The sequence below is a fragment of the Mobula birostris genome, chromosome 23 (genome assembly GCF_030028105.1).
Source record: "Mobula birostris isolate sMobBir1 chromosome 23, sMobBir1.hap1, whole genome shotgun sequence".
Classification (NCBI taxonomy): domain Eukaryota; kingdom Metazoa; phylum Chordata; class Chondrichthyes; order Myliobatiformes; family Myliobatidae; genus Mobula; species Mobula birostris.
The window spans coordinates 42,127,930-42,152,021 of record NC_092392.1 but is presented as its reverse complement, the minus strand read 5'-3'; the positions used below and the strand labels follow the sequence as shown (position 1 = coordinate 42,152,021).

General features: G+C 44.4%; 1 protein-coding gene across 4 annotated transcripts in view; it reads left to right on the top strand.

The window, feature by feature from the left end:
• The window catches only part of LOC140186654 (T-complex protein 11-like protein 2), a 41,459-nt gene that overhangs the window by 2,438 nt on the left and 14,929 nt on the right, over window positions 1-24,092 (top strand). For 2 of the 4 annotated variants that reach the window (XM_072241057.1, XM_072241056.1), the window contains exons 2-3: window positions 3,104-3,270; window positions 8,123-8,255. In XM_072241057.1, the coding sequence (XP_072097158.1) occupies window positions 3,111-3,270; window positions 8,123-8,255 (293 nt within the window). In that variant the 5' untranslated portion in view covers window positions 3,104-3,110. The other 2 variants (XM_072241059.1, XM_072241058.1) reach the window with 2 other exon arrangements.

Genomic DNA, 24,092 nt, shown 5'->3' with positions numbered 1-24,092 from the left:
ATCAACCGTGGCCAATGAAGATACAAAAATTTCTGCTTGGATGCCAGCAATTTCTTCCCTTGTTTCTCACAATGTCTTGAGAAGCACCTTGTCTGTCCCCCAGGGATTCATCCACCTTTATTGCTTCAATGCCATATTTATGTTTGCTAACAACACCATTGTCATTGGCTGAATCAAGGTGGTGATGAATCAGCATATAACAGGGAGACTAAAAGTCTGGCTGAGAGGTGCCACACCAACAACCCCTCACTCGATGTCAGCAGGACTAGGGAGCTGATTATTGACTTCAGGAGGAGACTGGAGCTCTATGAGCCAGTCGTCATCGGGGGATCAGAGGTGGAGAGGATCATTTTCTATTTCAGAAGATCTGTCCTGCGTCCAGCATGTAAGTGCCTTTATGAGGAACATGGCAGCACTTCTACTTTCTTAGAAGTTTGCAAATATTCGGCATGTCATCTAAAACTCTGACAGACTTCTATAGAAGTGCAGTGGTATGGATATAGACTGGTTGCAGAATGGCCTGGTATGGCAACGCCAATGTCCTTGATTGTAAAACCTATAAAAAGTAGTGGATGCGACCCAATTCATTGCTGATAGATCCCCCTCCCCATCACTGATCACATTTACATAAAGCACTGTTGCTAGAAAGTAGCATCTGTCATCAGAGACCCCACCATCAAGACCATGCTCTCTGCTCACTGCTGCCATCAGGAAGGAGGTACAGGAACCTCATGACCCACACCACCAGCTTCAGGGGCTGTTATTACTCCTCAACCATCAAAGATGATAACTCACTTACCCCTACACTGAACTGTTCCCACAAACTGTGGAGTCACTTTCAAGGACACTTCATCTCATGTTCCTGATATTTATTGCTTCTTTACCATTATTATTATGCTTGTATTTTGCTTGTTTATTTGTTTTTACTGTGATAACAAGAAAATGAATCTCAGGATTGAATACGGTGATATATACGTATGTACTTCGATAATATATTTATTTGGGCTTTTGAATTTGACATTTATGCATTTCAACACTGCCAATGCCTCCTTTTTTGTAATGTCAATATGTAGAGGATTGCTTGGCTTAATGGAGAGAAAATGAAATGCAAAGAGAGGAACCTAGAGTGGTACAATGCTACAGGATGTGGCCAGCTGCCAGGCTCACAGCAAACTGGAAAACTGAAATACTGAGCGAGTATCATTGTCAGACCCAGGAAAGGGGAGGAAGAGTGGCTCATTGACCTGAAACTTTAACTCCTTTTATCTTTCTACCGATGCTGCCTGATTTGCTGCATGTTTCAAACGTTTCATTCCAGATTTCCAGCATCTGTGGTTTAAGTTTTCATAACACTTATTAAGCTGAAAGTTATTGTAGTAAATTCAAAAATTGCCCCCACCCTGATTATTTCCATTTCTTTTGTTTCTTAACTAGTTTTCAATTGACTAAATTGAGGTAAATAGTTGAGATTCAAAGATTCAACGTACATTTATTATCCATGTATGTATGCAGTACACAATCCAGAGATTGGTCTTCTCCACAGACAGCTGCGAAACAGAGAAACACCATGGAACCCGTTCAAAGAAAAACTTCAAATGTCTGCCCCCCCAACAAAAAAATGTGGAAACGACAACAAAAAACCCCCAAAGAAGGCAGTACATAAAACACAAAATTGAAGGAGTCCAGGCTCAGTTCAGCTCAGTGTTCTTTATATGCAGGATGCCCCAATTCAAAATCACCCAAAATAGCAACAAAAGGGAGCAACACATCATAAAGTGAACTACAGAGTCCAATCTACAAACTGCATTGATTAAATCTTGCTCCAGTACCATCCTCCGACAGCACCAGGGTGGGGGTAAGAGGTAGAGAGAGAGAGAGACCATTTGAACACAGGGACCTTCCTTTGGGGACAGCAAGGGAGAAAGAGAAAGAGGCCATCTCACAGAGACACCCTCCTCTGGCAGTAGTGAGGAAGAAGCAGGTAGACAGCACTGAACATCCGTTCACCTTCAGCACTTGACTCGCTAATTTTAATTTTCCTTGGTGCTTTAATCGGCAAGATCGATGAGAATTGGAGTCGGTTGTGGGTTTGTGCCTCATCTCGAGGCTTCTTGGCCTGCAGGCCGCATCTTTTGCCCAAAGCCTGACGGAACCCTCTCAGAGACAGCAAAGAGCAGGTTGCTCCATTGGCCCAAAAGCACACCACCAAAATGTAGATCACAGGCACTGAATAGTAGATTACAGGTTCCAGCAGTAGTAGTACCGCATTTGAAAGAAAAAGAAAATGTGAAAGAAGTAGTTTTGTGAGCAGTCTGGAGATGTCACCCTTGGTAGCATTGTTCACTGGCATCATCTTCTTCTGTACAGTAGTTGTATCCCATATTGTTTGATTGGATGTGCCATGAAAGTACTTTGATTTGAAAGTGTTTCCATTTTAGTTTTAAAGACAATTGCAAATTGGTAGTATGAATGGAAAAATAATTAAAAACAGACTGCAGTCAGCAATAAAACTTTTATTTCTTTATCAGGCCCCTGTTCATCAGCAAGCACATGAGCTGTTAACATTACACAAAAGCCTAATATTTTGAAGCAGCTTCAGACTGGGTTCCTGTGTAATAATCTGTAATTGCCAAATTCCACTTTGAGTTCATTTCACCAATAGCAGTTCATGCTCTGACTGTGTAACAGTGAGAATGCTGCAGTAAGAGATTCTGAATATTTTTCCCTTTTGCTTTTCCATATGAGTACTATGGAAAATCAGTTCGATTGTCAAAAGAATATTGTTTGGCATTTTTGCTCTTCTTTGACTTGGCATTCAATGTTTTTCCTGCACATGACATAATTCCTGTCTTGTGTTCTAGCTCTGTTTACTCAGTTCAGAATTTGATGTGTTTGTGTTTATAATCGCTCATTTTGGCTGAGCAATGTACAATTACCTCAAGGCATTTGTCTCTTCCACACTGTTTGCTTTTGTTATTTCAAATGCATCTTTGAATAACAGACCTTTTTTTTTAAAAAACAAAATCCCAATTAAATGTGTTGAAGATGGTTCCAAGAACTTGTTTGGAGAAAATGGATTTTCATGTTAGCTTTTTTTTTACAGAGAAAAGATGCCTTTCAGTAATGAGAAACACTCCTCAAATGATGAATCATTGAACAGTGATGCTGAATCTTGTGATCGGTCGGATAGTGTCACTTCTTCCAGTGACTACGAATATGCTCGACAAAGCTTCAGTAGTGATTCTTCCAGTAAACCGAGCTCTCCAGCCTGTAGGTCTTTATTTTCTAAAAAAAAATCAGTTGTAATCCATAATGAATAATAATAGTTCCGGTGAACATTCTTCATAATACTGTTTTTAAATTAGATTTGCTGTGCATCACATTTCAGTTATGTTCGTAACTGAATGGTTACGTCAAGTGTAAGAGAATAATGTTGTGTCTGTATAAGTTACGTAACAGATCTATAACATATGTTCTTGCATTCCCACTGTTTGACAGGGCTCTGTTATTTGGACCCAACACAATTAGTCTAGAGGTTTAGGATTATGATGTATCCAGAAACATGAAATTTGAGTTATTTCACATTAAAAAATATGAAAAGAATAGTGAAGTAATGTTGGATTGCTTAGAGGATTTGTACTCTTCTGCCACTTTCACCACTGCTCTAAAGGAGTATAGGCCACTAAACAAGAATGTTTATTTGTATCTGAACAGTGTTTACATTTGGATGGAGGTTGCTGAACATCATTGAAGGAATGTTATCTTAACACTAAAGTTAATTGATAATTTCCTTTATACTTATGTCAACTGATTTGATTCTCCCTTGTATCTTAAAGTGGAAGGCCTATCCGCATAGTTAACTACTCCATAGTAGTTATGAACATTTACTGTAGATGTTGAAAATTTGTTTTAATTTGACCTAATGTGTCTATTGTTCTGAGGATGCCATTACCTAGCTACTTATTATACTGGAAAGAGCAGTGTGCTGTGCTTTACTAGAGGTTCCAGAGAGGACCTGGGCTATGACCATAATTTCCAGTTGGTTATTAAAAGGATTGCTGTGCTTTTGCACTGTGAATTTGAAAATATAATCAGTGAGTAGACTTAGTTTAAATAGAATTGAAATTTAAAATCATTGACAGTTATAGATAAAATTGCATTCACTATTGTTTCTTTGAACTTCAGCAGTTTTGTCATGAAGTGACAGTCCTGAGCTATTAAAGCATAATGCTGAAAGTAGCAGAACTGAAGAGTTCAGAAAAAATATATAATTGGAGGAAAGATAACGAATAATTAGGACTTATTTTCTATTGCCCATTTATTATCAGGTTTGAAATACTATCACCTCATTCTGAAAAGCTGTTTGCATCAAATCTTTTTTAAAATCATTAACTTCTTTCTGGAACAGGCCACAGTCCCCATAGTCTTCAAGGAAGGCAAAAGTAACCTGCTTTAACGACTACTGTCCAATGGAACCGGTCTGAATACTAATGGAGTGTTTGAGCAGCTGCTTAAGGATCACATTAAATCATCTCCCTGCTACTTTGGACCCTTTTCAGTTCATTTATTGTTTAAGTCAGTCCGCTGGCAATGCCATATCTGTGCCTTCTAATGCATCCTGTCCCACCTGGGAAATGGTGGCTCCTATGTCAGGATGCTGTCTATGGACTTCAGCTTGGCATTTAGTACAATCATCCCTCAGAAGTTGGTGGGTAAACTGTCTTCGTTGGATCTCAACACCTCTCTCTGTAATTGGACCTTGGACTTCTTGAAAGACCACAGCCAGTCCGTGTTGGAAGAAACATCTCTAGCTCTATCACACTGAGTAATGGTGCACCCCTTTCCCCCCCACGCCCCCGGGCTGGGAGCTCAGCCCACTGTGGTTAACAATGCTGATACATGACTGCACTGCTCATCCAGTTCAAACCAAATCACCAAGTTCGCTGATGACACCACAGTGGTTGGCCTCATCAACAACGACGAGGAGACAGCGTATAGAAAGGAGGCAGAGCAATCGGTAAAATGGTGCCAGCACAATGACTTGAGCCTCAGCACGGTTAGGACTGAAGAGATGATTGTGGACTTTTGGAAGGTCACTCCTCATTGCACATAAGTGGCTTCTCTGTGGAGAGAGTTAGGAGGACCAAGTTTCTGGGATTGCACATAACCGGCAATCTCAGCTGGCCTCTCAACACCACCTCTTCAGTCAAATAACACAGAGCATCTCCACTTCCTGAGTAAATTGTGGCAAGTATGGCTCCTCCTCACTCCCAGTATGAACTATTTTTAAATAGGAGAACCACTGAAAGTGTTGTGACCAGCTGTGTCGCCGTCTGGTATGGGAATTGCAAGGCATCTGACTGCAAGACCCCCAAAAGATTGTGAAGACTGCTGAGAAGATCATCAGGGGTCTCTCTTCCACTGATCCGAAACATTTATCAGCAGCTCTGCATTCACAAGGGCCTTAGCATTGTTAAGAATCCCTTCCATCTGTTGAACGATCTCTTTGACCTCCTACCATCAGGCAGAAGGTCAATGGGAAATAGCTTCTTCCCCCAGGCTGTGAGACTACTGAACTACCTGCCACCAGGTGTCATCAGGTTTGAAGTGCCAGTAGAGTTATACTGTTTACTATCTAACTTATGTTTTAAGACCATAAGACATGGGAGCAGAATTAGACCATTTGGCCCACCGAGTCTGCTTCGTCATTCGATCATGGCTGATCGTTATTTTTTTTCTCCTCCTCAGCCCCACTCCCCAGCCTTCTTCCTGGTACCTTTGTTGCCATGTCCAATCAAGCTGAAATGCACTCAATGACCTGGCCTCCACAGCTGCTTGTGGTGGTAAATTCCACAAATTCACCACCCTCTGGCTAAAGAAATGTCTCTGCATCTCTGTTTAAAATGGATGCCCCTCTATCCTGAGGCTGTGCCCTCTTGTCCTAGACTCCCCCACTATGGGAAACATCCTTTCCACATCTACTCTGTCTAGGCCTTTCAACATTCGAAAGGTTTCAATGAGATCCCCCTTCAGCCTTCTAAATCCCAGCGAGTACAGACCCAGAGCTATCAAACAATCCTCATATAATAACCCTTTCATTCCCGGAATCATCCTTGTGAACCTCAAACACACCTTTTAAATGCAGCTTCTGCTAAATATCAATCTTCTGGAGTATATTTTATTATTTGTTAATTTATTTGTGCTAGTATTAATTTATGTATTGTGTGTGAGTTGTATGTACTATACTGTGTACCTTCCTTGGAGGAATGTTAGAATCATAAGAGTTATGGAGTCATAGAAAAGTACAGCACAGAAACAGGCCTTTTGGTCCATCTAGTCCATACCAAACCATTTAAACTGCCCACTCCCATCGACCTGCACTGGGACCACCATAGCCCTCCATTCCCCTACCATCTATGTACCTATCCAAACTTCTCTTAAACTTTGAAATCAAGCTCGCATGCACCACTTGCACTGGCAGCTCATTCCACACTCTCACCACCCTCTGACTGAAGCAGTTTCCACTCACATTCCCCTTAAACTTTTCAACTTTTACCCTTAACCCATGACCTCCAATTGTAGTGCCACCCGATCGCGGTGGAAAAAGCAACACGCACAAAATGCTGGAGGAGCTCAGCAGGCCAGGCAGCATCTATAGAAAAGAGTAAACGGCCGGCGTTTCAGGGCGAGATCCTTCATCAGGACTAACTGAAAGAAGAGATAGTAAGAGACTTTCAAATTTCTTACTATCTCTTTCAGTTAGTCCTGACGAAGGGTCTCGGCCTGAAATGTCAACTGTACCTCTTCCTGTAGGTGCTGCCTGGCCTGCTGCGTTCACCAGCACTTTTTATGTGTGTCAATTGAAATATTTGCTCACTTGCCCTTTATAGAGCTATTATTGTTTATTCAATTGACTGTGATTAAATATAGTGGATTATTTGCATTGGAAAATGATACAACTATGCTTTACTCTCCCTCCAGCTAATCCCAGCATCCTCTCCTAATCATCAGTTTAAAATACTGACATTCAGAAACATTCAAAAGCAATAATCAGTGTCAAAATAAGAAGGCATTTAAAATCACAAGCACAAGAAAATCTGATGCTGGAAATCCAAGCACACATAAAATGCTGGAGAAACTCAGCAGGCCAGGCAACACCAATGGAAATTGTTCCATTATGGATGCATACATGTAGATGGTTTAATGGCAATAAACTTGAAATTTGATTCCAAGTTTGAAACCTGAATAAATGACTAAATAAGTTATTAAATCACTAAATAAATTATTCATTTTCCTCCTGTTTAATGTGAAGGCAATGTGCACTGCTGAGTGGACAAATATCTGGTTTAAGAGTAAGTCAATTGCTTAAATGTAGTGCCTCTTTATTTCAGCTTTAATCTTGTCATCAGAAAGATGTCTTGTACAATCTTGATGTGACAATTGGCTTTTCATATTAGTGTGTTGCCCTGTTATCTTGCTGAAGGGAATCATTCATTTTGTGAAATATAAGAGCATTCTTCTGACATTAATGATTGGTAATTGGGAGATGGATTGAATTTTGCTGCTTGGATTGTCCCGGGTGTATTGCAATCAGTGGAAAAATATTGATGTTATGAGCTTGAGGTGACATAAACCTTGCTCTCTATTTCCATTGCGTACTCTATTTTGCAGGAAGCTGAACCTTTGAATATGTTCAATAATAGTGTTTACTGTTCTCCCAAATGATCCAGTTTTGAGCAACTGGTTAACACAAAAAGTATACACTTCCATGCTTTTATAGGTATTTAATGTTTTCATGAGTGAGCCACTTTTGAGCAACAGGTTAATATCAAAAGTATACACATCTGTGCATTTATGAATGTCATCTTTTATGTTGTCGATTTCTGGTAAAATGTTACTAATTTGTGTGGGCAGATTTTGAAATAATTTCACATGTGTATTTTGGAAATGTGTGTGGTTTCCATCAGTGTTCTTTTCCATCTTTAATGTGAAGTTGTTTATATTGAGCAGATGGAGTAAGGGATCTATTCATACATGGATTATAATTATGAAGTTTTTGTGCCTGTACTGAAAATTTGCTTGTATATTATGTTAAGGTTTGTTTATTTTTATATTACAACAGCAAGCCCTCCGAAAATGGTTTCTTTTGACAATATGATAGAGACTGCAAATGGGTTGTCAAAGCTGACACTGGCTCATGAAATAGTTATGAATCACAATTTCCAAATGAAGCCAATTGAGCTACCACCACAGAGGTAAGAAAAGTTTCCAACTTGGGATGGGGTGGTGAATATATAAGCACGTATGACGAACATGTTGTACATGAGGAATAGGATGGACATTACTGTTCTCCAAACTGATTTTGTTAAATTTAGAAAACATCTGTCACTCACGCCAGTATTAATACAGCTCTTTAAACGCAGGTGAAGTTTTGACAGTCAGCACAGCTCATTGGTAATTTAGTTACCGTACCCCACTCCTTTGTTCCCAATTTAGTTCCTACAAAAATTGTCAGTTTTATAATGTGATAGTTCAATAAATTCTAGTAAGAATATATCATTAAAATACAGTCGGCACTTAAAGGTCTTGATCTCAGAAACGTTGCTATGTAATTTGAAAGGTAGGGGAGGGGATGGAACAGAACAGTGAACTTTTCAATTGCACAAAAACAGATTAAAACAGTATTTGTTATGCCATATTGCTTTATAACCAAATTGCTGAATTATTAGCAGACCATGTAAATGATACTGCAGCGAATTCTCTGTCAAGAACGCTAGATTCTCATCTTGGCATTGAAGGTTAATGCTTCTTTAAATACATTTAATCTCCTCAATAATATGTAATGTTCTGAAAAGCTTGTTATTAAATGATATAAGTTGGCAGAGACAATTCTTGCCATCTAAGAAACATACATTGGGAATAATCTGAAGCCTATTACCACAAGTGAGAGTATCTGGCAGGCAAAATCTTAAGATACATTGACATAATTTTAAGATGATATAATTTGCTAAAATCATTTGACATTTAAGTTTGGGATGTGTTACTTTGTTGGCATTCAGCTTGCAATTGACTATATAAGATAATCGCTTGTAGAAATGCCACCTTATATGCTTTGTGCAGCAAAAAAGGCTATTTATAAAATTGAGTAAAAAATCTATATTTTTTGTAAAAGTGATTTGTTTGCTGATGAGAAATACTGTTGTACTTTGATTTGAATGAAGGCCTATTGGGTTGAGTTGTTCTTTGATCTTGGCAACTTACCTGCAAACTTTTTGTCACCATGTAAAGAGACATCATCAATACACTGTTAATTGTGGTGTCCTCCAAATGCTTTGTAACGATGTGCTACACAGAGGTAGAAATAACGACGCGCAGTCTGTAAGTCGCACTCAAGACTGGTTTATTCAAACTTCGCGGCACTGTCTTTTAAGCAGTCCCCTTCCAGCCCTCTGCGGGCGGAAATGACGTCAGAGGTGCATTACAAAAGTCTCTCCTCACGTGCGGGCTATTTTGTGAGCCGGTTCACTTGTGTAGAAAGTGGGTCACCACATAACGCCCCCCCTCGCCCCAGAACCGGTGATACACCCCCCAATGTCCACAGTCTGGATCAGTCTCTGTTTGGGCGGTCTGCCTCTGCGCCGCGGTGCCTGAACCTCAACCGGCTGCGCCAAGTCCACATGGGCCAGTTTGAGTCGGTCCACCGTGAAAATCTCCTCTTTCCCCCCCCCAGTGTCCAGAACGTACGTGGACCCGTTGTTACTGATCACCTTGAACAGCCCCTCGTACAGCCGCTGTAGCGGTGCCCAGTGTACGCCCTTTTGTACAAATATGAACTTATAGTTCTGCAGGTCTTTGGGTACGCAGGTCGGGATCTGTCCATGCTGTGAAGTTGGTACGGAGACCAGGTTGCCGAACCTTTCACGTAGTCTGTCCAGGACTGCTGCGGGTTCTTCCTCTTGCCCCCTTGAGGCTGCTATGAACTCTCCTGGGACGACCAGGGCTGCGCCGTACACCAACTCGGCCGACGAGGTGTACAGATCCTCTTTGGGTGCTGTGCGGATTCCAAGCAGGGCCCAGGGAAGCTGGTCCACCCAGTTAGGCCCTTTCAGGCGGGCCATGGGAGCCGACTTCAAGTGACAGTGGAAGCATTCCACTAGTCCGTTCGACTGTGGGTGGTAGGCGGTTGTGTGGTGTAATTGTGTTCCCAGCAGGCTGGCCACAGCTGTCCGCAGGCTGGAGGTGAACGGGGCGCCTCTGTCGGAGGTAATGTGGGCCAGTACCCCGAAATGTGCTACCCAGGTTGCATTCAGCACTCAGGCGCAGGAATCGGCAGTGGTGTCGTTGAGCGGGACCACCTCTGGCCATCTTGTGAACCGGTCTACCATAGTTAGGAGGTACCGCGCTCCTTGCGACACTGGCAGGGGCCCCACAATATCCACATGAATGTGGTCGAACCTCCGGCGGGTGGGTTCGAACTGCTGCGGTGGGGCTTTGGTGTGCCGCTGCACTTTGGCTGTTTGGCACTGCGTGCACGTTTTGGCCCATTCGCTGACCTGTTTGCGAAGTCCGTGCCACACGAACTTGCTGGAGGCCATTTGGACGGTTGTCCTGATAGATGGGTGCGCCAAGCCGTGTATGGAGTTGAAAACTCGCTGCCACCAGGCTGCCAGGACGATGGGGTGAGGTTGGCCGGTAGCCATGTCACACAGGAGGGTCCTCTCACCTGGGCCTATGAGGAAGGCTTGCAGCTGCAGACCCGAGACTGCGGTCCTGCAGCTGGGCATCTCATCGTCTGCCTGCTGCGCCTCTGCCAGTGCTGCATAGTCCTCCCCCGGGACAGGGCCTGGATAGCTGGTCTGGAGAGTGCGTCCACTGTGACATTGTCCTTTCCCGAGACATGCTGGATGTCCGTCGTGTACTCGGAGATGTAGGATAGATGTCGCTGCTGGCGGGCCGACTAGGGATCGGACACCTTTGTGAACGCGAAAGTCAACAGTTTGTGGTCCGTGAACGCAGTGAACGGCCTGCCTTCTAAGAAGTACCTGAAATGCCGGATTGCCAGATATAATGCCAACAGTTCCCGGTCGAAGGCACTGTATTTGAGTTCGGGTGGCAGTACGTGCCTGCTGAAGTACGCCAGGGATTGCCAGCACCCCTTGATGAGTTGCTCCAGCACCCCACCGACTGCTGTGTTAGATGCATCCACTGTGAGGGTGGTTGGAACATCTGTTCTGGGGTGCACCAGCATCGAGGCGTCTGCCAAGGCTTCCGTGGCTTTAACGAAAGTGGCCGCGGCCTCTTCATCCCAGGTAATGTCCTTGCCTTTACCCAACATCAGGGTGATGATACGGGCTGCTGAGGAGAGGAAGTGGTGGTAGAAGTTCACCATACCAACGAACTCCTGCAGGCCTTTGACTGTGTTGGGCCGGGCGAAGTGGCAGATCGTGTCTACCTCGGCAGGCAGAGGTGTTGCCCCGTCTTTGGTAATCCTGTGGCCCAGGAATTCGATGGTGTTGAGTCCAAACTGACATTTGGCCAGGTTGATCGTGAGGCCGAAATCACTCAGGCGGGAGTAGAGCTGGTAGAGATGGGACAGATGCTTCTGACGACTACTGCTGGCTATGAGGATGTCGTCCAAATAGATGAATGCAAAGTCCAGGTTATGTCCCACAGTATCCATTAGTCACTGGAACGTCTGTGTGGCATTCTTCAGGCCGAACGGCATTCAGAGGAGTTCGAACAGGCCAAACGGTGATGAGTGCTGTTTTGGGGATATCTTCAGGGTGTACCGGGATTTGATGGTACCCCTGGATGAGGTCTACTTTGGAAAAGATGCTTGCCCCATGCAGGTTTGCTGCAAAGTCCTGTATGTGCGGCATGGGGTAGCGGTCTGGAGGTGTAGCCTCATTCAGTCTGTGGTAGTCGCCGCATGGTCTCCAGCCCCGGCTGCTTTGGGCACCATGTGCGAGGGGGAGGCCCATGGGCTGTCGGACCGCAGTACAATCCCCTATTCCTCCAACCTCTTGAACTCCTCCTTTGCCAGGCAGAGCTTGTCCGGGGGGAGCCTTCGTGTGCGGGCATGGAGGGGTGGTCCGTGTCGGAATGTGATGCTGTACTCCACGTCTGGGCATGGCTGCCATGAACTGCTGTGCCAGAACCGATGGAAAGTCCGCCAGGATTCTGGTGAATTCGTTGTCAGACAGTGAGATGGAGTCCAGGTGTGGGGCCAGCAACTTGGCTTCACCCAGGGAGAACATCTGGAAAGTCTTGGCATGGACCAGTCTTTTCCCTTGCAAGTTGACCAGCAGGCTGTGGGCTCGCAAGAAGTCCGCCCCCCTTTTTTTTTTAACTACAAAATTCTTTATTACAAATGTCGGTGCTATACAATATTTACAAACCCAGTGACTAACACATTTCCTACACTACAAACAGACAATACATGTTAAACCAATATATTGCCATCCTCATCAATGATGGCATTTACACTCCGCGGAGCCCAACGGTCCCGGAACATCTCGACGGTCGCCGTGGACTGTGCGTATTCCTTTTCAATGTTCACCCAGGCTCGAACATACCCCCTAAACATAGGCAGGCAGTCCGCCCGGGGAGAACCTCCTGCCATCCTTTTCCAGGAGCCACGGATGGCAATTTTCGCCAGCCCCAGGAGCAAGTTGACAAGGACATCCTCATCCCTCTGTGCCCCCCCTCCTTACTGGATGACCATATATGAATAGGGTGGGACTGAAATGCAACCAGAAGGCGAGAAGCAGCCCACGCAAATACGCGAAAAGGGGCTGCAGCCTCACACACTCCACGTACATATGGTACACAGTCTCCTCCAGCCCGCAGAAGTGACACGCAGCTGGGAGATCCGTGTACAGACTAAGGAACTTATTGCAGGGCACCGCTTTATGCAGCACCCTCCAGCCGAGATCCCCAAGGTGCATGGGAAGGACTCCCTTGTAAAGGGACTTCCATTGGGGACTCCCCTCACCTCCAGGTGGAAAGACCAACCGCCATGGCGTGTCGGGACGGTGGACAAATGCTAGGAAGTGGAGGGTGTGGAGCAGCAGCCCATAAAGGTACCTCCTGCCTGCATCCCTGAATGGGATTGTGGGTGTTGATGAAAGACGGCTCAAGTTGTGTGGATTCGTCTCTCGGGTAAGGCTGCGGGGCCTGGGCCCGACGAGCAGCTCAGCCGGAGTCGTTCCACACACCTGAGCCACACTGACATCCTTTTGGGATGTCCTGGGGGATGATTACAACCTTGTCCTAGGGGAGAGCCTAGCCACCGGAGAAATGCCCCTCTCATGGCGGAGAGCTGTTGTGGTCCTACTGCCCAAGAAGGGAGACCTCCGCCTGCTAAGGAACTGGCGGCCGGTCTCCCTCTTGTGCGTGGACTACAAGATCTTCGCCCGGGCAATGGCCAACCGTCTGGGTTCGGTAATTGGACAGGTGGTCCATCCTGACCAATCTTATACAGTCCCGGGCCGCTCCATCCAGGACAATGTCCACCTAGTATGGGACCTGATCCACCTACTCCAGGAGACTGGGACCCCGGCAGCATTTCTTTCTCTTGACCAGGAGAAGGCTTTTGACCGGGTGGACCACAGTTTCCTGGTGGGCACCCTGCAGGCTTTTGGGCTCGGACCACACTTTGTGGCCCGAGTTTGGCTCCTGTACTCTGCTGCAGAGTGCCTAGTTAAGATTAATGGATCATTGACAGGACCTATCCACTTCCGAAGAGGAGTGTGTCAAGGGTGCCCCATGTCCGGTCAACTGTATGCGATCTGTGTCGAGCCATTCCTCAGCCTTCTTCGGCGAAGGCTGACAGGTCTGGTTCTGCGCGAACCGGACATGGGGGTCGTCCTCTCGGCCTACGCCGATGACGTACTCCTCATGATGACAGACCCCTGTGACCTGCGGAGGATGCGCGAGTGCCAAGATGTTTTCTCGGTGGCATCCTCCGCCAGGATCAACTGGGCGAAATGTTCCGGACTCTTAGTAGGCCAGTGGCAGGTGGACTCCCTGCCGGAGGAGATGAGAGCTTTTGAGTGGAGCACCAGACATCTTCTCTATCTGGGAGTCTACCTGAGTCCTTCTGGGGAGACTTGGCTGGCGAACTGGCAGGACCTGGAGACAAAGGTCATGGCCCGGCTAGGACGCTGGTCAGGCCTTCTCAGGGTGCTTTCCTATCGAGGCAGGGTGGTGGTCATAAACCAGCTGGTGGCCTCCATGTTGTGGTACCGGATGGTCACCTTGGCCCCCCCTGCCCCTTTTGTCGCAAGAATGCAGAGGAAGCTAGTGGACTTCTTCTGGGGAAACAGGAGCACTGGGTCTCTGCAGCGGTTCTGAGTCTCCCAGAAGGAGAAGGCGGACAGTCGCTGGTGTGTGTACGCACACGACTGGCGGCTCTCCGCCTCAGGACGCTGCAGAGATTCCTGTACGCCGAGCACCCTCCCAGGTGGCATGTGTTGGCGACTTTCTTCCTCCGGAGGGGCTGCTGTCTTGCCGAAGATATGCAGCTACCACCGGCGGGCGTTAGCCGCGCTGCTTTGCAGAGGCTGCCCGGCTTCTATCAGGACCTACTGAGTGTCTGGAACATGGTTGCCTCAGGCCGGGAATCCCCTCCTCTGGCAGAGGGCGGGGTCCTGGCTGACCCTTGCCCTGTCTCAACGGAGAAGTCCGCCCCCAGGAGTGGTTGGGCCATGGCGGCCAGTGTGAAGTCCCACATGAACTGGCTGGCGCCGAACTGTAGCTGCACTGTGCGGGTGCCGTAGGTCCGAATCGTGCTGCCGTTTGCGGCCCTCAGGGTGGGTCCCAGCTCCCTGTTGCAGGTGTCATACCCCGTTGGGGGTAAGACACTGATCTCCGCTCTGGTGTCGACCAAGAAGCGGGTTCCGACTGCTTGTCCCAGACATACAGGAGGCTGTCCTGGTGGCCAGCCACCGTAGCCATTAGCAGCAGCTGGCCCTGGCATTTCCCGGGAACTTGCGGGGCGGGTGACAACAGCAGACTTCTGTGCCCCACCGCTGGTGGTAGAAACACCACTGTTCATTGGCCTCCTCACTCCTGCCTCTGGGTTGTGTGTGCTCCGTTGCTGGGCCTGGTCTGGCCTGCTGTTGGGCGCATGGCTTGGTAATCTGTCAGACGGACGCCCCGCACTCCCTCTTTGTTTTCCACAGCACGTCTGCCTGGGCCGCCACCTTCCATGGGTCAATGAAATCTGCGTCGGCCAGCAGCAGATATATGTCCTCGGGCAGTTGTTCTAGGAACGCCTGCTCAAACATGAGGCAGGGCTTGTGTCCTTCAGCCAGGGCCAGCATCTCATTTATTAATGCTGACAACGGCCCGTCTCCCAAACCGTCCAAAGGTCTCTAAGAGCAGCGCTTTGAATGCTGCATATTTGCCTTCGGGGGGTGACTGTATGAAATCCCCAACCCATGCGGCTGTCTCCTGGTCAAGGGAGCTCACCACGTAATAGTAGCGTGTGGAATCTGAAGATATCTGCCGAATCTGGAACTGGGCTTCTGCTTGGTCAAACCATACGCGTGGTTGCAGTGTCCAGAAAGTTGGCAGTTTTAGCGAAACTGTGTGAACAGATGAAGAGTCGATCATCTTTGGTCCAAATCCCATTTGGACCGTCAGATTCACCAATGTAGCGAAGTGCTACACACAGAGCTAGAAATAACGACGCGCAGTCTGTAAGTTGCACTCAAGACTCATTTATTCAAACTTCGCGGCACTGCCTTTTAAGCAGTCCCCTTCCAGCCCTCTCCGGGCGGAAATGACGTCAGAGGTGCATTACAAAAGTCTCTCCCCGCGCGCGGGCTATATTGTGAGCCAGTTCGCTTGTGTAGAAAGTGGGTTGCCACAGCTTGGCCTTTATATACTAATCAATCAAATGATTAGTTGTCAATATGGAAACTCAACTAAGATGTAGGGAGAAGTCTCGACACTGATTGTGTGGTGGATTTTTTGCGTTGTGGTCTGGAATTTTGCCTGCATTGACTCATAAATGAAGTCTGTCATTTGATTTAATTTTTTTTATATTTCAAGAGTATCAAATATTAATAGTAGTAGAATTCAGTTAGTTAATAAAATAAATCAGTTTGCTTCTTTTTGTTTAGATTTCCATAATGATACAATTCAGAAGATTAAAAATTAAGCATGAATAGATAGACTTGAATTTTCCTATCACTCTTTGAAAGCTCTAAAATAATAATCAAATGAAAATATGTCATAATGATGCTTAAAATCCAGATGCATGTTACCAGCCTTGGGTACTTTTATCTCCTGAATCTGTGCAGTGAGAAATTAATCACTCCATGTCACAATGAAGATCACACGGGATAGGAGGAGGAGATGCATCTCATTGTCTGAGCACCCAAGAGATCTTCATCTGCAAGTTAGTACATGATTGAATGGACCCCTCTGTGTACATGTGCAAGGCCAGAAAAAGACTTGTATCCTGACACAATTTGCAAGGAAACGGTTTGCTTCATCGGTGTACAATATCTAATACCCACTACCCATCAGCAGGACATTGACCACAAGATTTAGTGTGCTAGATCAGTGGTTCCTAAATTGTTTAGGGTTATTGCCTCCTTGGCTCCCAGACCACATTCCCAGTGCCCCCCTCTCTTTCCAGCCATTACTTAAAAACAATAAAGAATTTTGATTTCCAATGCACAGTGAAATAAAATACTTCCAAGAGATGCCAAACATGAAGTATAGGTTGAGCGCCAGGAATCAAATTGGAATTGAAGCTAAGGACTCTTAGTTAATGAGAAGTTGCTTTGGACTTTCTGGGATCCAGAGAATTGCTAAGAGTTGCTAAAAATCAGTATAGATGTTTTGTCATTGATCTAGTTGCTTTCATTCTAATTTTCAAAGGTTCATTTTATCGTCAAAGTATGTATGTACAATACAACTCTGATATTAGTATACACCAGATAGCCATTAAATACAGAAAGACCATGGGTGTGGATGAAACAAAAGACACCAACTCCCCCACCCCCGGCACGAAAAAGAAAAGAAACAAGACTCAGAGACCCCAAAATCCCCCTCCTGCCCCACAGAAAAAACAGCGACAGTAGCACCAAACCCCCAACCCCACCTCTTACACACAAAAATTAACTGGTCACCCACTTGCCGATCAACTCCAAGAAAGAAGACACCAAAAAACTTAAGGAGACCAATCTAAAGTACAGTCTAATAATCACATAAATCTCAGAATATTGGAAACAACTTTTCGTCTGTGCTTGAGGAGAGTAGTTGCATGAACTCAGTCCTTCCATAAAGAGTGATCACCAACCCAGGGCCTAACACTGCCACTCCGGCTGCTGACTGTCTCTGTTGGGAGCCATCACTGATACCCTCCGCATACACCTCGATGCTTCAATCTTCTTCGCCGCTTTGAGATGGAGTCGTTTGTGACTCCACATCTCATCTTTGGTCTTTTCCACAAGTCAGCTTGTGTTCTTGGTCTTTTTCGCACCCTCCCCCCCATCTCTAATCTCCACGAGATAGCTCTCCAGACACAACATCGCGCTGGATCCTTTGATCGAGTTCCAAGCGGCACATCACTGGCTCCAACAGTTTCCAGAACACAAACAAGACAAAAAGAACAAACAAAAGGCACAGAAAAAGTGAAATAATTGGAGCAATTTGTTATCTGGAAGATGTCATCCGAGGAACCGCTGTTCGTTGGTACCATCTTGACCAGACGTTCAGGAAATTTATATTGATGCTAGATTTATTGACAGACGTAATGCATTTGGCGCCTGCTTTGGTAGAGATGTGAAGTTATGACCTTCTGTTTGTTTTCTACTTCCTGAGCCACTGCGTAGCCTCAGCTTGTACCTGTAGGGGTTGATTAAGGCTATTATTACAAGGAGAGTTGACTGTATTTGCAGTATGCTGTCATTCCTTCATTTAGATGCTTACACAAACAACTATTACTTGGTCTAAAGCCAACAGACACTAAGGATTAAATGTTTCCTCTTTATGACTAAACCTTTCTGGGTATAGGTAGATAGACAATAGATAGAAGTACTTTATTGACCATACTGCTGCCCCGCTAATGAAACGTGTCCGAATATAACTATTTCCTGCGCTAAAAACCCAAATAAAACTCTCTCCACCAGCATGTTAGAGAGGGTGCAGCTTCAAGGTGTTACCGTGGAAAAAAAATACAACAAATAACGTAAGTTGAAAAAGTAAGAAGAAAAAAGTAAGAAAACTAGTCGGAACAGCTATAACAGGCTGCATGCACGACCGGTCAGTAGTCGGTAGATAAACATTCTCTCCAACATTCTTCTGATATGAGGGTGCATATCAATAGACTACAATCATTAGAATTAGATAAATAACAAAACAATATTTCCCCCTATCTTGGGATTACATCCAATGGCATTTTTCTGTTTATTTTTTGTTTGAATACCATTGGTAAAATTATGCAGAATGCTGTCAAGATAATTGGTCCTGATCACAAGAGAATATTGAATTAATTACATTGTTGTGATTGAATCATCCTTGGCCATATATCCTTTTAAATATATGCCATTTTCTGGGTCTTGCTGTAGCTTTTCCTTGCATCAGTGCACTTTCTCTCCTTGGAGTGTCTCTCAAGATAATAACATTAATAATCTTGTTAATTTCATTAAATTTCACTTTGTTTTCACTTGAGCACATTACCACAGGAAGCAGACTGGGTACTGTTATTAGTGCTACCAATTATTCTTTATAATGCCTAACCAGCTTTGCACAAATCTTGAATAATAAAAATAATGTATGGTGTAGCTGTTGGGAAGGTGAAATTGATAGTGGAAACCTGTGTAAACAGGAATGCATGATTGACATTACCGATCACTTGCCTTGGAATCTAATCAAATTTAATCCATGTGAGATGTTAAGTCTTTCCCTTTTGTTTCACACACAATGTATCTTCTGTTTTAAAAATGATCTGAATTTGCTTTATCTACGGTTTTAATTTTTTTTTGGAAGACAAATCCAGTTCATTTCTTCAGTGGCATTTTAGTGAGTCTAGGTCAGATCAAGTCTTGTGTTGTAAAATTGAAACTTTTTTTTTAAGTGAACCTCTTACAATAAAGGAAAATAATATAATTCAAATTGAAAATTGTTTGCCATCCCTGAAAATGTGTTGTTTACATTACCAAGAAATTGCTTTTTACCAGTATTTCCTAGTTACTTGCTATTTAGTAAAGTCTGTGTTTCTGTCTTCCTTTCAGTGAATAACTTATTTTCAGACAAAGTAAACCACCTTGTCACTCACTCAAACGGACATTTCTTTTTGCAGTTTCTGTCTTCCTAGGAACTCCCTTTGCCGCTAAACTTTAATTCATCAATAAGCCTCGAATTGGAACATTGCCATTATCTCTTATTAGAGATACAACACAGTAACCGGCCTTTCTAGCCCAATGAGTTTTGCTGCCTAAATACACCCATGTGAACATGTGGGAGGAAACCCATACGGTCACAGGGAGAATGTACAAACTCCTTGTAGATAGCGGCAGATTTGAACCTGGGTCGCTGGCGTTGTAATAGTGTTACACCACGGTGCTTTCTTTAATATGGATTTTTAAAAATTATTCATTCAATGGCTGTGGGCTTCTCGGGCTGATCCAGCACTTAATTGCCCTCGTGAAGGCAGTGGTGAGCTGCAGAGCTTGCTGACTCAGGATATCCAGACTGCTGTTATGGAGCCAGTTCCAGTATTTAGGAGTAAATGGCAGTAAAGGAGCAGTAATATATTTTCAGATGGGGATGATGTGCTGTTCAAAGGGAGACTTGGTGATGGTGTTCTCATGCTGCATGCTGCCCTTGTCCTCTGTTTGCAGAGGTTATGGATTTGGAAGGTGATGCCTAAGGAATCTTGGCGAGTTAATTGCTGCAGTGTAACTTGTAGACATTACAAACTGCAGCTGAATGGTTGTGAATGAGGTGCCCATCAAGTAGGCTTCTATATTCTGTATGGTGAGTGTTGTTGTGCATGAATTCATCCAGGCAAGTGGAGAGTATTCCAATATACTCCTAACGTGAGCCTTGTGGATGGTGTACTAGCTTTGGGAGTAAGGAGGAAAGGTATTCCTAGCCTCTGAACAGCTCTTGCAGCCACATTGACTATATAGGTACTTCAGTTCAGATCTAGTCAATAATAGCCCTATGGATTTTAAATAGTTTGGGTTACGCTGATGATGAGGCCATTGAGTTTCAGATGGGAGGTTGCGATAGCTGAAACTTCTCTTTGTTAGATGAGCCCTTCTGGTTTAAGGTGACACTAGTGAACCTTAATGACTTCTGGCTGGTGGCTAACAAAATAAGGAAAACCACTAAATACTTTGTTAATCACTCTTTTTCTGGTAAACTATCATTGCAAGCAATGCTGGAAGAACTCAGCAGGCCAGGCCACATCTATGGAAAAGAGTACAGTCAAGTTGATTGGTGAAAGAGATCCAGGGCTGGAGAACGGGGAGTCTGATAGGTCATAGGAGAAAGAAAAAGGGGGAGGAGCACTGGAAGGAGGTGATGGGCAGGCAAGGAGACAAGGTGAGGGAGGGAAAAGGGAATGGGGGAATAGAGAAGTTCAGAAGTTCGAGGAAATCAATGTTCATGCCATCAGGTTGGAGGCTACCCAAACGGAATCTAAGATATTGCTCCTCCAACTTGAGTGTGGCCTCATCGTGACAGTAGAGGAGGCCATGGATGGACATGTCAGAAAGGGAATGGGTAATGGAATTAAAATGGGTGGCCACTGGGAGATTCCGCTTTTTCTGGTGGGCAGAGTGTAGTGAAGCAGTCTCCCAATCTGCATCGGGTCTCACTGAGATGCAAGAGGCCACACGGAGCGCCAGATACAGTAGATGGCCCCCAACAGACTCACAGGTGAAGTGTCACCTCACCTGGAAGGACTGTTTAGGACCCGGAATAGTTGTGAAGGAGGAGGTGTCGCGGCAGGTATAGCACTTGTCCTGCTTGCAAGGATAAGTGCTAGAAGGGAGATGAGTGGGGAGGGATGAATGGACAAAGGAGTTGCATAGGGAGCGATCCTGCAGAAAGCAGAAGGTGAGGTGAGGGAATACGCTTGGTGGTGGAGTCCTGTTGGAGATGACAGAAGTTCTGGAGAATTATGTGCAGGACACCAAAGCTGGTGGGAATGGTAGGTGAGGACAAGAGGAATCCTAACCCTGGTAGGGTGGTGGGAGGATGCAGTGAGGGCAGACGTGGGCGAAATGGAAGAGATGTGGTTGAGGGCAGCATTGATGGTGAAAGAAGGGAAGCCTCTTTATTTGAAGGAGGAGGACATCTCCTTCATTCTGGAATGAAGAGCTTCATCCAGGCCTTCATTCCAGTGGAAGGTTTGAATCATACCATTCGGCCTGGGTCCCTTGTTTCCATACTTGACCAAATGCTGCTTTGATGTCAAGGATGGCTATTCTAACTTCACCTTGGAAATTCAACTCTTCTGTGCATTTTTGGATTTGTCCTGCTTCAGAATGAAAGATACTCAGGCAGTTTTGCAAATTGTAGCAGTCATGGTACAACTTGGCCAGGGCCATGGAAAGTTCTGGAGCAAAAGTTTTCAGTTTGATTGCTGGAGTGTTGTTAGGCCTCATAGCATTTGACCTAACCAATGTCCTTGGTAAAGGAGCTAAATGGTCCTTATCAATGGATACATCATCCAACTGGGAATACCTACCAACCTGAAAAACATATTTATTGCATTCTGTTTGCAGTTCTTAAAACTTTTCCTTATCTATTCCAGCATGTTTACATTCCCCTGCCCCCCCCCCCAACACCCTGACCTTTTGTTAAATGCCTTTTGAATATTCAGATATATGACAGTTGTTGATTTCCCCAATGTAAATTGCCCGATATACCCTGAAAACCTACTGGACCATCAAATACCATTTCTCTTTTATAGCAGCATTTTTCTGTGAAGATTTAATTTCTCCTTGGAATGCACATTCATTGAGGATTGTGGAATCTTTAAAATAGTTGTCATTGCTCTGTGCAGTCATATTTTGCAAGGGATTTCAGTTGCTTTTTGTATCTTCAGTGGTTTGACTGCTTATGGTTTGTTTTTGAGTTTCTTCAGAAAATAGTTTCAAGCAGCAGAAAATAACTCTCCACCAAATGATTAGATTTCATCATAAGTCACTAGCTAATGAAAGAAATGGAATGATTGGCCTTTTTTAAACTCAAGAACTTGGAGTTGTTCCTGCTGCCACTTACATTAACAAATTAACTAAATCAAATATTGACTAGAGATTTGAACCTTCCAAATTCCAAATGTTTCAAAGTGGCTCATTCATGTTCAGGTGAAGCTCGAAAAGAACATTTGGCTTTCACAAATGAATTTTTTTCTGATGATTAAATAAAATTGCACATCAAGTTGTTTTAATGCTTATTGAAATTAATGAATATTGTTTAGTGCCTTAGCGTCTCTAAGTTGTATTTAAAATATAAATAGTATGGCATCTTGTTAAAATGAGTAATGGGTAATAATTTCTTATCGTAGTGTGTTGTTATTTCATCTTTAAATGTTCTTGGATTAGTGTACTTTAAAAATGATTTTGTTTTTAATGCATCTCTGTTAAGATGATTACAGACATGTTTTGCAAGGTGATACATAAAAATGTAAGGATATGTACCACTGATTTTTTTTAATTCCCTTTAAATAAGGCTCTAATTATCTTCTCTTGCTGGGCTGCAATTTTCAATATATATATTTTTTTCCATTTCTGCTTTTGAATCACATCTGTTTACTCTTCAGTTCATTACTATCAATGCAGCTGAGAATGGGAATTGAGGAAGTCTGCACAAACACATGCTTCACACATGCACACCACCCACACTGCTTAAATGACTGACACCATATGTTGGGCAAATTGTAGCGAGACTGTGTTCTGATTTGGTCTAATCCAATATAGGTCAGTTTCTATTTTTTTTGTGTATTTTCTATAGTAAGTATTAAAGCTATGCTGAAACACTGGGGTATGACAATTCTTCTACCCAGTATCTTGTTAGCAAATATACAGTGCAAAACAACTGTATCGGAGGGAAATGAGGGACTACTGCATTCTGTGTTACATGGAGACATGGCTAGCTCTGGACAAGCTGGATTTGGTTATCAAACCTGAGGGCTTTTCAGTCCAATGAATGGACCTGAATCCTAATTCAGAGAAGGCAAAAGGAGGGGGTCGGTGTTTCATGATAAACTCTTTGTGGTGCTTGGATGTAGTGGTTTTATTGCACACTTGTTCCCCCAACCAGGAACATCAAATGATTAAGTGCCACCCATTCTACATGCCATGAGAATTCTCCTTTGTGATCCTGGTCACAGTTTATATACCACCAGAGGCCAATGTTAAACAGGCACTCCAGATACTGAGTGCTGTGATCAGCAAGCAAGAAACAGCCTAACCTGTCACCTTTCAAATCATTGCCAAGGGTTTCTATCAGGCTTGTTTGAAGAAATCTCTGTCCAATTATCATCAAAGTATCACCTGTGGCACCAGGGGTCCCAACACACTCTACCACTGCTACACTACCTTAAGGAATGCCGGCTGTTCGATCCCTAGAATGTACCTTTGGGAAATCTGGTCATTTGGTTGTCCTTCTATCTACGTACAGGCAGAAGCTTAAAGAGCAAGGCTCCAGATGTAAGGAAAACAAAGAGGTGGTTGCAGAAGGTAAAGGAGTGGCTACAGGATTGTTTCAAGTTTGTGGACTGGGCCATGTTCGATAACTCATCCAAAGATCTGAACAAATTCTGTCACGGACTTTATACAAACAGTTGTAGATGAGTGTGTCTCCACAATCATTCAGAGTCTTCCCAACCCAGAAGCCCTCGATGAACCACTGCATCTGCAGTCTGCTGAGGGCCAGATCAGTGGTGTTCAGGTCTGGTGACCAAATAAAATACAAGAGATCAAGTTACAATCTCTATAAAGCTATCTCGTGTGAGAAGTGGCAATTCTGGACCAAACTTGTATCACTGAAGGATGCCCAACAGCTGTGACAGGGCTTGAATGCAGTAAACTTCCTACAAAGTGAAATCAAGTGAC